A 12,883-nucleotide genomic window follows, 5' to 3' on the forward strand; every position below is an offset into this window, starting at 1 on the left:
GTATTAACTTATAGATCTGTTTTAAATGTACAGTATAAAAGTCTTTCATTTGCACACTTTATTTATGAGTAGGAATTAGGACAAATATCCGACTTCACTCAGTCCCAAGAATTGGCTCATTTAAAGTTACAATATGGTATACTTAAAAAAATTATCATTTATAGTCTGAATGTCTGAAGAGTTGATAACCAGGGGGCACAGATTTGAAGAGATTGTCAAAAGAGTCAGAGGCGACAAGAGGAAAAACATTTTCATGCAACAAGTGGTTAGGGCTTGGAATACACTACTGGATAGGGTGGTGGATGCAAATTCAATAGTAGCCTTCAAAGGGGAATTGGATAAATACTTGGAGAAAACATTGCACGGATATGGGGAATGTGTGGGGGAGTGTAACTAACCAGGTTGCTCTCAGAAAGAGCCGGCACAGGCTTGATGGGTCCAATGGCCTTCTTCTGTGCTGTACTAGGCTATGAGTCAATGATTTTCCACATATATGTGATGAATGCAGCCATAGGTGGATATTTGCTAACATTCAATATAAACGACACAAATGTAATGCCTTTCAAAGAAATACAAATTTTGATCAGATGTCTATATTACATGAGGCACCTTCTGATTTTTGTACCAATAATAAAATCTCCCTAGTTTCACAATGATATTCACCTGCATGCTATGAGGAGAATGTCTGCCTTCATTGCCAGCAGCATTAATAACCCAATGATATTTTTGCAGCTTGATCATTTTCCCACAGATGCTGCCCCTCCGTCACCTTGGTTACGCGCAGCCGCAGCAGTGATGCGGAAGTCACGTGAGACCCGGTGGCGTGCTGCGTTACCATAGAGCTGTTGATTCGAAGCGCACGTGCAGTAATAACGGAAGGTGATTGGTGGGATTTAATAGACGCGGGCTGATTGAAAGTAATTTGCGACACGATGGAACCGGAGCGAGCTGCTCTGCGCTTGGAAACCAATTAAACCCACTCCCATATATACCTGTCTTTACTGAGTAGCTCATTCTCAATTTTATTTGGAATAAGTTAGTTTGAGCCGGGCAAGGAGCAGCAAGTCAAGCCATATTTTTGCTGCTGGTCGTCTTCTTTGTATTAAATTGGCAGCTATGTACAGGAATAGCTCTGCTGGGGTTGTAAAGCGCAACGCTAATCAGGAGAATATTTGTTTCGTCCCACAAAATGGTCCAGTTATTCAAAAACAAAGGACTGTTTTGGGGGTGTTGAATGAAAATGATCAGCAGAAGCCTTCACTTTGTCAGGTAAAATCAGTAAATCCGTTTATTTCTGGGGATAGTTCCTCTGTACTTGGAATTATGTTAAGGCATGCTTCTAAAGTTTTGACAACATAATCTCCCTTACTGCACCAGAGCGCTTAATTTTATTTCAGCGAGTTTGCAAACTGTCTGACCCTGAACCCTCTTCTAACGTGTTTCGTCAGGGTCCTCCGAAACCCTATGGTATCGTGGCACTGGGCACAGACAATGGCTTCACTCCGGCAAAAAGCAGCACTACGTTTCCTGAATGTCCGGCTTCTTTTGTGTCCAACCCGAACTTCAGCATTTACATGGAGGATGAAGTCCAGGATGAGGTAGAAGTCACCGAATGTAACCTGACCTCCGAACTGGAGACTAAACTTGGAGAGGTTGGTAGTATCTCCAAAACAGCGGATGATTATTGTTTGTTCCTGGACCTCAGTGAAGGTAACTGGAATTCTGGTATCGCTCAACACTAATGGCTCTGACGCTATCTTCTCCTTTCTTGCTGCCTTCTAACTGCGGATTGTCATTGGAAGCTAGCTTTTATTTTCGATGCTGACACTTTAAATCTTTAAATCATTCGTTTTGCATTTCCTCTGTACATTCTCCAGACATCTTGTTCACTAGTTTCAAATGTCTCTCTTTTTTTTTAATCCCCAGTTTCTCCTATGCTAGTAGATTCAACAATCCGTTCGCAGCATTCCCATGAGGATTCGGTTGTGCATGTAGATTATCTCGCTGTAGAAGAATATGCCGAGGACATTTATCGATACCTTCGCGAGGCAGAAGTAAGTTCGTTGTACTAGGGTAGTGAAATGAACTAAATCCAGTGTGCGGTTCTGATCGCAAAGAAACCACTTTTACATGGTTGCAATATCGCTTCGTAATGTCACACAATTGACCTGCCTTGGTAGTGATGCTGCTTCAGATTTGGTTATAGCGCTGTCTCTGGTAGCTTTCTCAATTAGGCTGCTTAAAACTGCTGCGGAAACTACTTTTTGCAGTAGAATTGCTAGCGGCAGCCAGCCTGGATATGCTTGGGTTGATTTGCAGTCTGATGCACATTTTCCAGCGAGCTTGTCAACAAATTTATTGGCTACTTTTCACTGCATCTGAAGAAATGAAGCAGATCTGAAATAGATAAATCCTAATACAAACCAACTGTACGAGACTAGATTCTATCCGAAACTTGCAATTCATTGATTTTTAAGTAATGCTCCTTGAAGCAGTGAACATTTGCTTAACTTTGTAAAACCATGCTTTGGGGCTATGGAGTTCTGGTTTTGTTCGTTCTTCTCTACCCGCTCACGCATTTGAGAATTTGTATAATGCGAGAGCTTGTCGTACTATCGAGCACTGCGGAAGTAGCAAAAATGAAAACTTATCAGGAGTTTTGTCGTGTCGGTATAATTGCCCTGAAGCGGATGCGATGTTTAATTAAAAATACTAACTCTGTTTCAGGACAAGTATAGGCCAAAGTTTGGGTACATGAAGAAGCAGCCAGACATAACGCACAGTATGCGCTCCATCCTCGTGGACTGGCTTGTAGAAGTTGGTGAGGAGTACAGTCTGCAAACTGAAACTTTGTACTTGGCAGTAAACTACTTGGACAGATTCCTGTCGTGCATGTCGGTCCTGCGAGGAAAACTACAACTTGTAGGGACAGCAGCCATGCTAGTGGCATCGTAAGTTATTGCTTAAAATAGCGACTGACTGCAGTGAAGTCCGTCTCTTTTGATGACTAGGGTTGTTTTTATTGGAATTTGTAGTCTCAAATGGAAATCTCTAAGGAACATCAGTTTGAAATGAACAGTTGCATATAAACTTAAAACTTTTTAATAAAACTTTTCCCCACCCCTAGGAAATATGAAGAAATATATCCCCCAGAAATAGATGAGTTTGTCTACATAACAGATGACACATATACAAAAAAGCAACTCTTGCGGATGGAGCACTTCCTACTCAAGGTTTTGAGCTTTGACATGACTGTCCCAACAGTTAACCAGTTCCTAACACAGTTTTTGAAGGAGGAAGGGACTGGTGGGCAAATGGGAACCCTAGCTATGGTATGTATATCTATGAATTCTGTTTCAACCCACTAGCTGGAGTTTGACTTGAAGTGAAGACATTTCATGATCCTGAAGATGTAGTAGATGAGCTCTCAAAAGGTGCAAGATGAAGTTACTTTTGGGTAATGCCTGGGTGTAATTGATTAGCCTCTGGAGCAAGAGACCAATAGTAATTTCATCAAATGGATGGTGCAGATTGGAATAAAACTTCAATGCAGTGGCATTTGGGATTTGAGGCAACCTTCAGTAGACACCTCCAATGTGCCTGTGTGCTTTGATTTAAACTGTTAATCCCAGGGAGAAGCCAAGTCCTTCAATTTCCAGAAAAGCTTGTTGAAAATTGTTCAAATATTTATTAGCTCTTGGAATTTAAGTCTGTTCTTGCAGAGGATTAGTGATGTGCTCAGTTAAGACAACAGGATATCTCAATGAGAAGGGATAACCATCTGTGGCTAAGGAAATGAGGGATGGTATCAAATTGAAAAGTGATTTTGACAAATTTGCTGGAATCTGAGTATGTAACGGTGGATAAGGGGAAACCAGTGAATGTGGTATTTAGATTTCCAGAAGGCATTTGATAAGGTGCCATATGAGGTTACTGCCCAAGATAAATGCTCATGGGGTTGAGGGTAATTAGCATGGATTAAAGATTGGCTATGAACAGTCAGGATAAATGGGTTATTTTCCAGTTGGCAAACAGTAACTAGTGGGGTGCCACAGGATCGGTGCTGGGACTTCAACTATTTACAATCTATTCATGACTTGAATGAAAGGATAGTTTGCTGATACAAAGATAGGTGAGAGCAAATTGTGAGGAGGACCCATCTGCAAAGGGATAGAGACAAGCTAAGTAAATTTGGCAGATGGAGTATATGTAGGAAATTGAGGTTATCCACTTTGGCAGAAAAAATAGAAAAGCAAATTGTAATTTTTCTCCATTTTTATATTAAGTACTGCAGTACAGAGTGACCTGGGGGTCCTTGTGCATGAAACAGCAAGAAATCCAAAGGCAAATGGAATGTTGGTCTTTATTGCAAGGGGATAGAATATAAACACACATTCTGCTGAAACTGTACAGGGTATTGGTGAGGCCACACCTGGGGTACTGCATGCAGTTTTAGTCTGTGTATTTAAGGAAGGAGATACCTGCATTGGAGGTTGCTCAGAAGGTTCACTAGGTTGATTCTGGGGTTGACTTATGAAAGTAGGTTGGGACTATACTCATTGGAGTTCAGAAGAATGTGATCTTCTTGAAACATAAGATAATTGCTTGACAAGTTGGATGCAGAGGATATTTCCACTCTGGGAAATCTCAAACTAGGGGCCATAGTCTCAGAATAAGGGTTGCCCATTTAAAACTGATGAGGAATTTCTTGAGGGTTGTAAATCTCTGGCACAAAAAGCTGTGGAGGTTGGGTCATTGACTATATTGGAGATACAAATTTGAGTGAGAAGGGAGGGTTATGGGGAGCAAGCAGTGGAGAGAAAAAGTTAAAGGGAATATTATTTGAATGGGGAGAAATTACAACATGCTATGGTGCAGAGGGAACTGGGGATCCTTGTGCATGAATCCCAAAAAGTTAGTTTGCAGGTAATCAGGAAGGCGAATGGAATGTTGGCCTTCATTCCGAGAGGGATAGAGTACAAAAGCAGGGAGGTCCTGCTGCAAATGTACAGGGTCTTGGTGAGGCCGCACCTGGAGTACTGCGTGCAGTTTTGGTCACCTTACTTAAGGAAGGATATACTAGCCTTGGAGTGGGTACAGAGACTATTCACTAGGCTGATTCCAGAGATGAGGGGATTACCTCATGATTGAGTAGACTGGGTCTTTACTCGTTGGAGTTCAGAAGGCTGAGGGATGATCGTAAAACATTCAAAATAATGAAGGGGATAGACGAGAGGCAGAGGTTGTTTCCACTGGTTGGGGAGACTAGAACTAGGGGGCACAGCCTCAAAATATGGGGGAGCCAATTTAAAACTGAGTTAAGAATTTCTTCTCCCAGAGTGTTGTGAATCTGTGGAATTCTCTGCCCAAGGAAGCAGTTGAGGCTAGCTCATTGAATGTATTCAAATCACAGATTTTTAACCAATAGGGGAATTAAGGGTTATGGGGAGCGGGCAGGTAAGTGGAGCGGAGTCCACGGCCAGATCCGCCATGATCTCTTTGAATGGCGGAGCAGGCTCGAGGGGCTAGATGGCCTACTCTTGTTCCTAATTCTTATAACATGTGAAGTTGAGTCCATGATCATGGTGGTGCAGGCTCAAGCGGCCAAATGGTCTACTCATGGAAATTATCTATGGTACATGAAAGGTTTTTTTGAATTTAAATTGCTAAAATGATCACGTGTAGTTAAAGGCCCAGGTGTTCTAAGATTTAAGAATCATGGGAAAGCACAAGGGCCAACAGGGAAAGTGAGTTCTCCATTCCATGGTGCTTTAAAACCTAGATATCTTTGAAAACAATATTGAACCAATAAATGCAAGTGTTCTCATAAGGCATCAAACATGAAATTCAAAGATAAGTTTCTTTTTTTTTGCCATCCACATGGTGGCATAGGTGCTGAATATCTCTTGCTGACACAAGTTAAACTTTGTGCAGTGGTACACAAGTTAGTGTAAAAGGATCAATTATCACCTTGCCTGTTATTTGCGCACCTCATTTTCTAATGAGTTGGGAAAATCAAAGGGTAGCCAGAGCTTGATGGAACTGGAGCTACAAGTTTCTATTGAACAAATGTGGATGTCCAAGAAACATAGAAACATAGAAAATAGGTGCAGGAGCAGGCCATTCAGCCCTTCTAGCCTGCACCGCCATTCAATGAGTTCATGGCTGAACATGAAACTTCAGTACCCCCTTCCTGCTTTCTCGCCATACCCCTTGATCCCCCGAGTAGTAAGGACTTCATCTAACACTCTTTTGAATATATTTAGTGAATTGGCCTCAACAACTTTCTGTGGTAGAATTCCACAGGTTCACCACTCTCGGTGAAGTTTCTCCTCATCTCGGTCCTAAATGGCTTACCCCTTATCCTTAGACTGTGACCCCTGGTTCTGGACTTCCCCCAACATTGGGAACATTCTTCCTGCATCAAACCTGTCAGAATTTTAAACGTTTGAGGTCCCCTCTCACTCTTAACTCCAGTGAATACAAGTCCAGTTGATTCAGTCTTTCTTGATAGGTCAGTCCCACCATCCTGGGAATCAGTCTGGTGAATCTTCGCTGCACTCCCTCAATAGCAAGAATGTCCTTCCTCCAGTTAGACCAAAACTGTACACAATACTCCAGGTGTGGCCTCACCAAGGCCCTGTACAACTGTAGAAACACCTCCCTGCCCCTGTACTCAAATCCCCTCGCTATGAAGGCCAACATGCCATTTGCTTTTTTAACCGCCTGCTGCACCTGCATGCCAACCTTCAATGACTGATGTACCATGACACCCAGGTCTTGCTGCACCTTCCCCCTTCTTAATCTGTCACCATTCAGATAATCGTCTGTTTCTCTGTTTTTACCACCAAAGTGGATAACCTCACATTTATCCACATTATACTTCATCTGCCACGCATTTGCCCACTCACCTAACCTATCCAAGTCACTCTGCAGCCTCATAGCATCCTCCTCGCAGCTCACACACTACACCCAACTTGGTGTCATCCGCAAATTTGGAGATACTACATTTTAATCCCCTCGTCTAAATCATTAATGTACAATGTAAACAGCTGGGGCCCCAGCACAGAACCTTGCGGTACCCCACTAGTCACTGCCTGCCATTCTGAAAAGTACCCATTTACTCCTACTCTTTGCTTCCTGTCTGACAACCAGTTCTCAATCCATGTCAGCACACTACCCCCAATCCCATGTGCTTTAACTTTGCACATTAATCTCTTGTGTGGGACCTTGTCAAAAGCCTTCTGAAAGTCCAAATATACCACATCAACTGGTTCTCCTTTGTCCACTTTACTGGAAACATCCTCAAAAAATTCCAGAAGATTTGTCAAGCATGATCTCCCTTTCACAAATCCATGCTGACTTGGACCTATCATGTCACCATTTTCCAAAAGTGCTGCTATGACATCCTTAATAATTGATTCCATCATTTTACCCACTACTGAAGTCCGGCTGACTGGTCTATAATTCCCTGCTTTCTCTCTCCCTCTTTTTAAAAAGTGGGGTTACATTGGCTACCCTCCACTCGATAGGAACTGATCCAGAGTCAATGGAATGTTGGAAAATGACTGTCAATGCATCCGCTATTTCCAAGGCCACCTCCTTAAGTACTCTGGGATGCAGTCCATCAGGCCCTGGGGATTTATCGGCCTTCAATCCCATCAATTTCCCCAACACAATTTCCTCACTAAGATTTCCCTCAGTTCCTCCTCCTTACTACACCCTCTGACCCCTTTTATATCTGGAAGGTTTTGTGTCCTCCTTAGTGAATACTGAACCAAAGAACTTGTTCAATTGGTCTGCCATTTCTTTGTTCCCCATTATGACTTCCCCTGATTCTGACTGCAGGGGACCTACGTTTGTCTTTACTAACCTTTTTCTCTTTACATACCTGTAGAAACTTTTGCAATCCGCCTTAATGTTCCCTGCAAGCTTCTTCTCGTACTCCATTTTCCCTGCCCTAATCAAAGTAATTGTATAGTATAGCCAGCTTGTTGCCACTTTGGAGTTGGATGATGCTGTGGAATTGCATATTGTCCACAGGTGCCATTGGTTTATGGGGGTGATGCATACTTTGGTGTCAACTTGAAGGCCATTTGAAATGAAACTGTGGCTTGCAGTTGGCATGCTGGAGGACCACTATTAGGATGACAGAAGTAAAACTTCTGCAATTATACTAGTGGTTGGTGTTGCAATAAGTCTTAAGCTTGCTGCCAACAGCCATCTGAAACCTGCTTTCAAAGAAGTTCACTTGTACCAATTAGCTAACCATCTCTCTCAATTCACAGTACATAGCTGAACTGAGTTTACTAGAAGCTGATGTATGTCTGAAGTACATACCCTCTCTGATGGCGGCAGCTGCATATTGTTTGGCAAACTACACTATCAACAAGGCTTTTTGGGTAAGTATTTTTTTTTGCCATTAATTACAAAGCACATGCATTTTTAATAAACACAAATGCACAACTGGCCAGTGAGCATGCCTTTTGTATGTGTACCTTCAGAACTGATATTGGGGTTTAAATTACTAGCAAGTGCATTAATGGGTTGGTTAAATATAATTGGAGGTGGTGCAGTGGTATAAAGAAAATATGTAAATAAACAGCCCACTCAAACAAGAGGGCAACACCAGGCCTGGGCTGAAACTTTAATCTCCATTGCATTCAGTGATTCAGATCCTTGCCTAGTTCTGGTGCTGACAAGAGCATTGCCCCAAATGTTAATCCATCTGACACTAAACAGACCCTCTACATGCCATGAACATCTTTGGCATGTACCACTAAGATTTGAAGTGCCCAGCAGTTTGCTGTTCCTGAAGTTTGCAACATTGTTTTACTGCTAATTCTGTTCTGATTATCTCCCAAATCCCTATCTAGTTGCTACTGATTTGTATTTTCAGCATTTCTTAAGTCTTGCAGTTTTATGTTTTACTGCTTTGCATAATATTGTTTGCTAGTTCAGCCAGAAAGTAAATTATTGAGCATAGTCCAGAATGAACAGATTTCTAACTTTGGATTATTTGTATTGATTGTGTAGTGACCACTTCAAGACCACATTTTGGAAACTAATCTTTTGAGGTAGTAACTATCTTGTCTATTTGACAGCCTGAATCTCTTGCTGCATTCACTGGTTACTCATTGGTTGATATTGCACCTTGTCTGAATGAATTGCACAAGACCTTTCTCCAAGCCAAATTCCAGCCACAGCAAGCCATTATGGAAAAATATAAGAGCTCCAAGTAAGTTGTTGTTTTAGTTCAACCTAGTGTGTTTGTTTTTTTAAAAAGTAACTTTAAAAAAAAAAAAATCTTTCTCCTCTCTAGGTACCTGCGAATTTCTTTCATTGAACCCCCAGCAATGTTGCCTCTGCATGGACTTCTTTCCAGTGCAATTGAAGGATGAAAATGGAGCACTGAATTTGTAAATGCCAAGATAGACTGAACTGGTCATAACATTAACACCTGAGGGACTGCTGCTGGTCAACTCCCTGTGGTTGTTGGCTGCTGTTGGATTGTGACCATTTTATAGAACATTTTGAGGTGCAATTTTAAAACTACAGTATTAAATTTTTTAATTTTTATATATTTAAAAGGGCACTCTTCAAAATTAACTTGTGTATTAACTTTCTAAATTCAATGAAGTGACTGCTCAAATGCCATCCATTACTTCATGAACAGTGCTGTTTTAAATGCAAGTAAATTTCTGACTTTGGAGATTTCAGTGAGTAATGAATGTTTATACTCTGCACTTGTACAACCAATAAAGCCTTTTTTTTATATTAAAAAAAAAAACTAGACATTGCATCAACTTTCTGCCCTAAAAGTACTCCTAGGCATTTTATGGTGACTTGTATTAGAAATGTACTCTGAACCAGTGAAGGGCCAAGGCTTGTGTAAAACATGGCCACGGTTGATATGAGAGGATTTGGCTAGTGGAAGAGTTTGTAGTCTACATCACACTTCCTCCCCCCCCCTCCCCCCCCCCTCCCCCCCCCCCTCCCCCCTCCCCCCCCTCCCCCCCTCCCCCCTCCCCAGAAACTAACTTCCCCATCTAATTTGCCCTTGCATTTCCACAATTTTCATAAAATGGCTAAATTTTAAACTGGTTCACAAAGTGAGCTGCCAATGAGTAACCACCTTAATCCTTCAGTGTTGGGAAGCCAAGTGTACATCTTTTGGTCATCCTCTACTTACCCCCCCCTTGAATTTCCCTTCAACAAAAGTTTGCTTCTATCTTTATGGGTTGTATGCTTGGCTTTTTAAACAATTGAATACCTAATTTTAAACTCTGCAAAGTATCTTGGATGGTTTTCAAACTGGATAGCTGACCTTTCACTAAGCTATGTAAATTAATTTGAATCTTCTATGGTCCTATTTACATAGCTTAGCACAGCAGATACAATGTGTAACGAGGTCTCTATCACTAATTCTATTCACTACTTTACTGGCTAACATCTGGTAGTTGTAGGCAATGTAGTTCTGCTTTTGAGTAGATTTGGCTATATAATAGCTGAAGTACAAGTTTGTTTGATCCTGAGTACTCATACAAATTGCCAAGCAATGGTAGTATATTTGTAAGGATACAATAGTGTGGTTACAGGACTAGTAATGCAATTTTTGTTTGAATTTGAAATGTGAGCATGGAGCGGTTGGATTTTAACAGCCAAATTCTTCGCTAATTTGTAATGTAGTGCCTTTAACAGTGAGTCGGAGTCAAGTGAATTTATAATGGGAACAAAGATGGCAGACCAGTTGAACAAACTTTGTCTTCATGAATGAAGACACAAATCTTTCAGGGGGACTGAGGGTCTAGTGAGGAGGAACTGAAGGATATCCTTAGGCAGGAAATTGTGTTGGGGGAAATTGAAGGCCGATGGTCTGCATCCCAGAGTACTTGTCAAGTCCTGCGGATTTATCTGCCTTCAATCCCATCAATTTCTCAACTAAAGGATATCCTTCAGTTCCTCCTTCTCACTAGACCCTTGGTCCCCTAGTACTTCATGAAGACTGAACCAAAGTATTTGTTCAATTGGTCTGCCATTTTTGTTCCCCATTATAAAAATCACCTGACTGACTGTAAGGGACCTACATTTGTCTTAACATCTTTTTCTCTTCACATATCTATAGAAGCTTTTGCAGTCAGTTATGTTCCTGGCAAGCTTCCCCTCATACACTCTTTTTCCCCATCTAATTAAACCTTTGTCCTCATCTGCTGAATTCTAAATTTCTACCAGTCCTCAAGTTTGTGCTTTTTCTAGCCAATTTATATGCTGCTTCCTTGGATTTAATACTATCCTTAATTTCCCTCATTAGCCACAGTTGAGCCACCTTCCCTGTTTTATTTTTACTTGACAGGAATGTACAATTGAAGTTCATCCATGTGATCTTTAAATGTTTGCCATTGCCTATCCACTGTCAACCCTTTAAGTATCACTTGCCAGTCTATTCTAGCCAATTCACATCTATCAGTTACCTTTCCTTAAGTTCAGGACCCTAGTTTCTGAATTAACTCTCCATCTTTAGAATTCTACCATATAGTCACACTTCCCCAAGAGGCCTTGCACAACAAGATTGCTAATTAGTCCTTTCACATTAGACATCACCCAGTCTAGGATGGCCAGCTCTAGTTGGTTCATCGACATACTGGTCTAAAACTATCCCTAATACACTCCAGGAAATCCTCCACTGCATTGTTACCAGTTTGATTAGCCCAATTAATATGTAGATTAAAGTCACCCATGATAACTGCTGTACCTTTATTGACACATCCCTCATTTCTTTGCTATCCCCAACCTCACTACTACTATTTGGTGGTCTGTACACAACTCCCACTAGTGTTTTCTGGCCCTTTGGTATTCCACAGGTCCAACCATACCAATTCCACATCATCCAAGCTAATATCCCTCATTATTACATTTAATTTCCTTTTTAACCAGCAACACCACCCCACTTCCTTTTCCTTCCTGTCTATCCTTCTTGAATGTTGAATACCCCTGGATGTTGCGTTCCCAGCCTTGGTCACCCTGGAGCCATGTCTCCATGATGCCAATTACATCATACCCATTAACTGCTATCTGCACAGTTAATTTGTCCACCTTATTCCAAATACTCCTTACATTGAGGAACAGAGCCTTCAGGCTTGTCTTTTTCACTCTTTTTAGAATTATGTTGTAATGTGGCCCTTTTAGTTTTTTGCCTTGGGTTTCTCTATCCTCCTTTTGCTATTCTCCTGTAAATTTTGCTTCTGCCCCCATTCTTCTTCCCTTTGTCTCCCTGGGCTGTGAAGTCACCTTTTCGATTTCTTTCTACTTTTTTGCCTTCGACTGCAGCTGCACCGGCTGGCCTCTCCCATGCAACTCGAACTCACGAACTGCCGCTGGGCCTTTTTATAGGACTCCCCACGCTGCCTCTCTGACACTGCTCGAACTCCTGCTGCCTCGTGAACTGCCGCTGGGCCTTTTTATAGGCCTCTCCAACACTGCTCGAACTGCCGCTGGGCCTTTTTATAGGCCTCCCCACGCTGCCTCATGAACTGCCGCTGGGCCTTTTTATAGGCCTCCCCGACCCTGCTCGAACTCCAGCTGCCTCGCAAACTGCTGCTGGGCCTTTTTATAGGCCTCCCCAAGCTGCCTCTCTGACGCTGCTCGAACTCCCGCTGTTGGCCTTCATAGCTAGGAGTTTTGAGTATAGGAGTGGGGAGGTCTTACGGCAATTGTCCAGGGCCTTGGTGAGGCCTCACCTGGAATAGAGTGTTCAGTTTTGGTCTCCTAATCTGAGGAAGGACAATCTTGCTATTGAGGGAGTGCAGCGAAGGTTCACCAGACTGATTCCTGGGATGGCAGGACTGACATATGAGGAGAGACAGGCTCAATTGAGCCTTTATAC

General features: G+C 42.0%; 1 protein-coding gene across 1 annotated transcript; it reads left to right on the top strand.

The window, feature by feature from the left end:
- Positions 1-932: 932 nt before the first annotated feature.
- On the top strand, positions 933-9,464 carry ccna1 (cyclin A1). Its single transcript, XM_070891325.1, has 9 exons — positions 933-943; positions 1,041-1,269; positions 1,449-1,710; positions 1,927-2,054; positions 2,728-2,951; positions 3,128-3,332; positions 8,289-8,402; positions 9,105-9,238; positions 9,323-9,464. Exons 1-9 carry the CDS (start codon positions 933-935, stop codon positions 9,399-9,401), a joined length of 1,386 nt encoding a protein of 461 aa, XP_070747426.1. The 3' UTR covers positions 9,402-9,464.
- The last annotated feature ends 3,419 nt before the right edge of the window (positions 9,465-12,883 follow it).

Source organism: Pristiophorus japonicus, chromosome 10, assembly GCF_044704955.1.
Source record: "Pristiophorus japonicus isolate sPriJap1 chromosome 10, sPriJap1.hap1, whole genome shotgun sequence".
In the NCBI taxonomy this organism is placed as follows: domain Eukaryota; kingdom Metazoa; phylum Chordata; class Chondrichthyes; family Pristiophoridae; genus Pristiophorus; species Pristiophorus japonicus.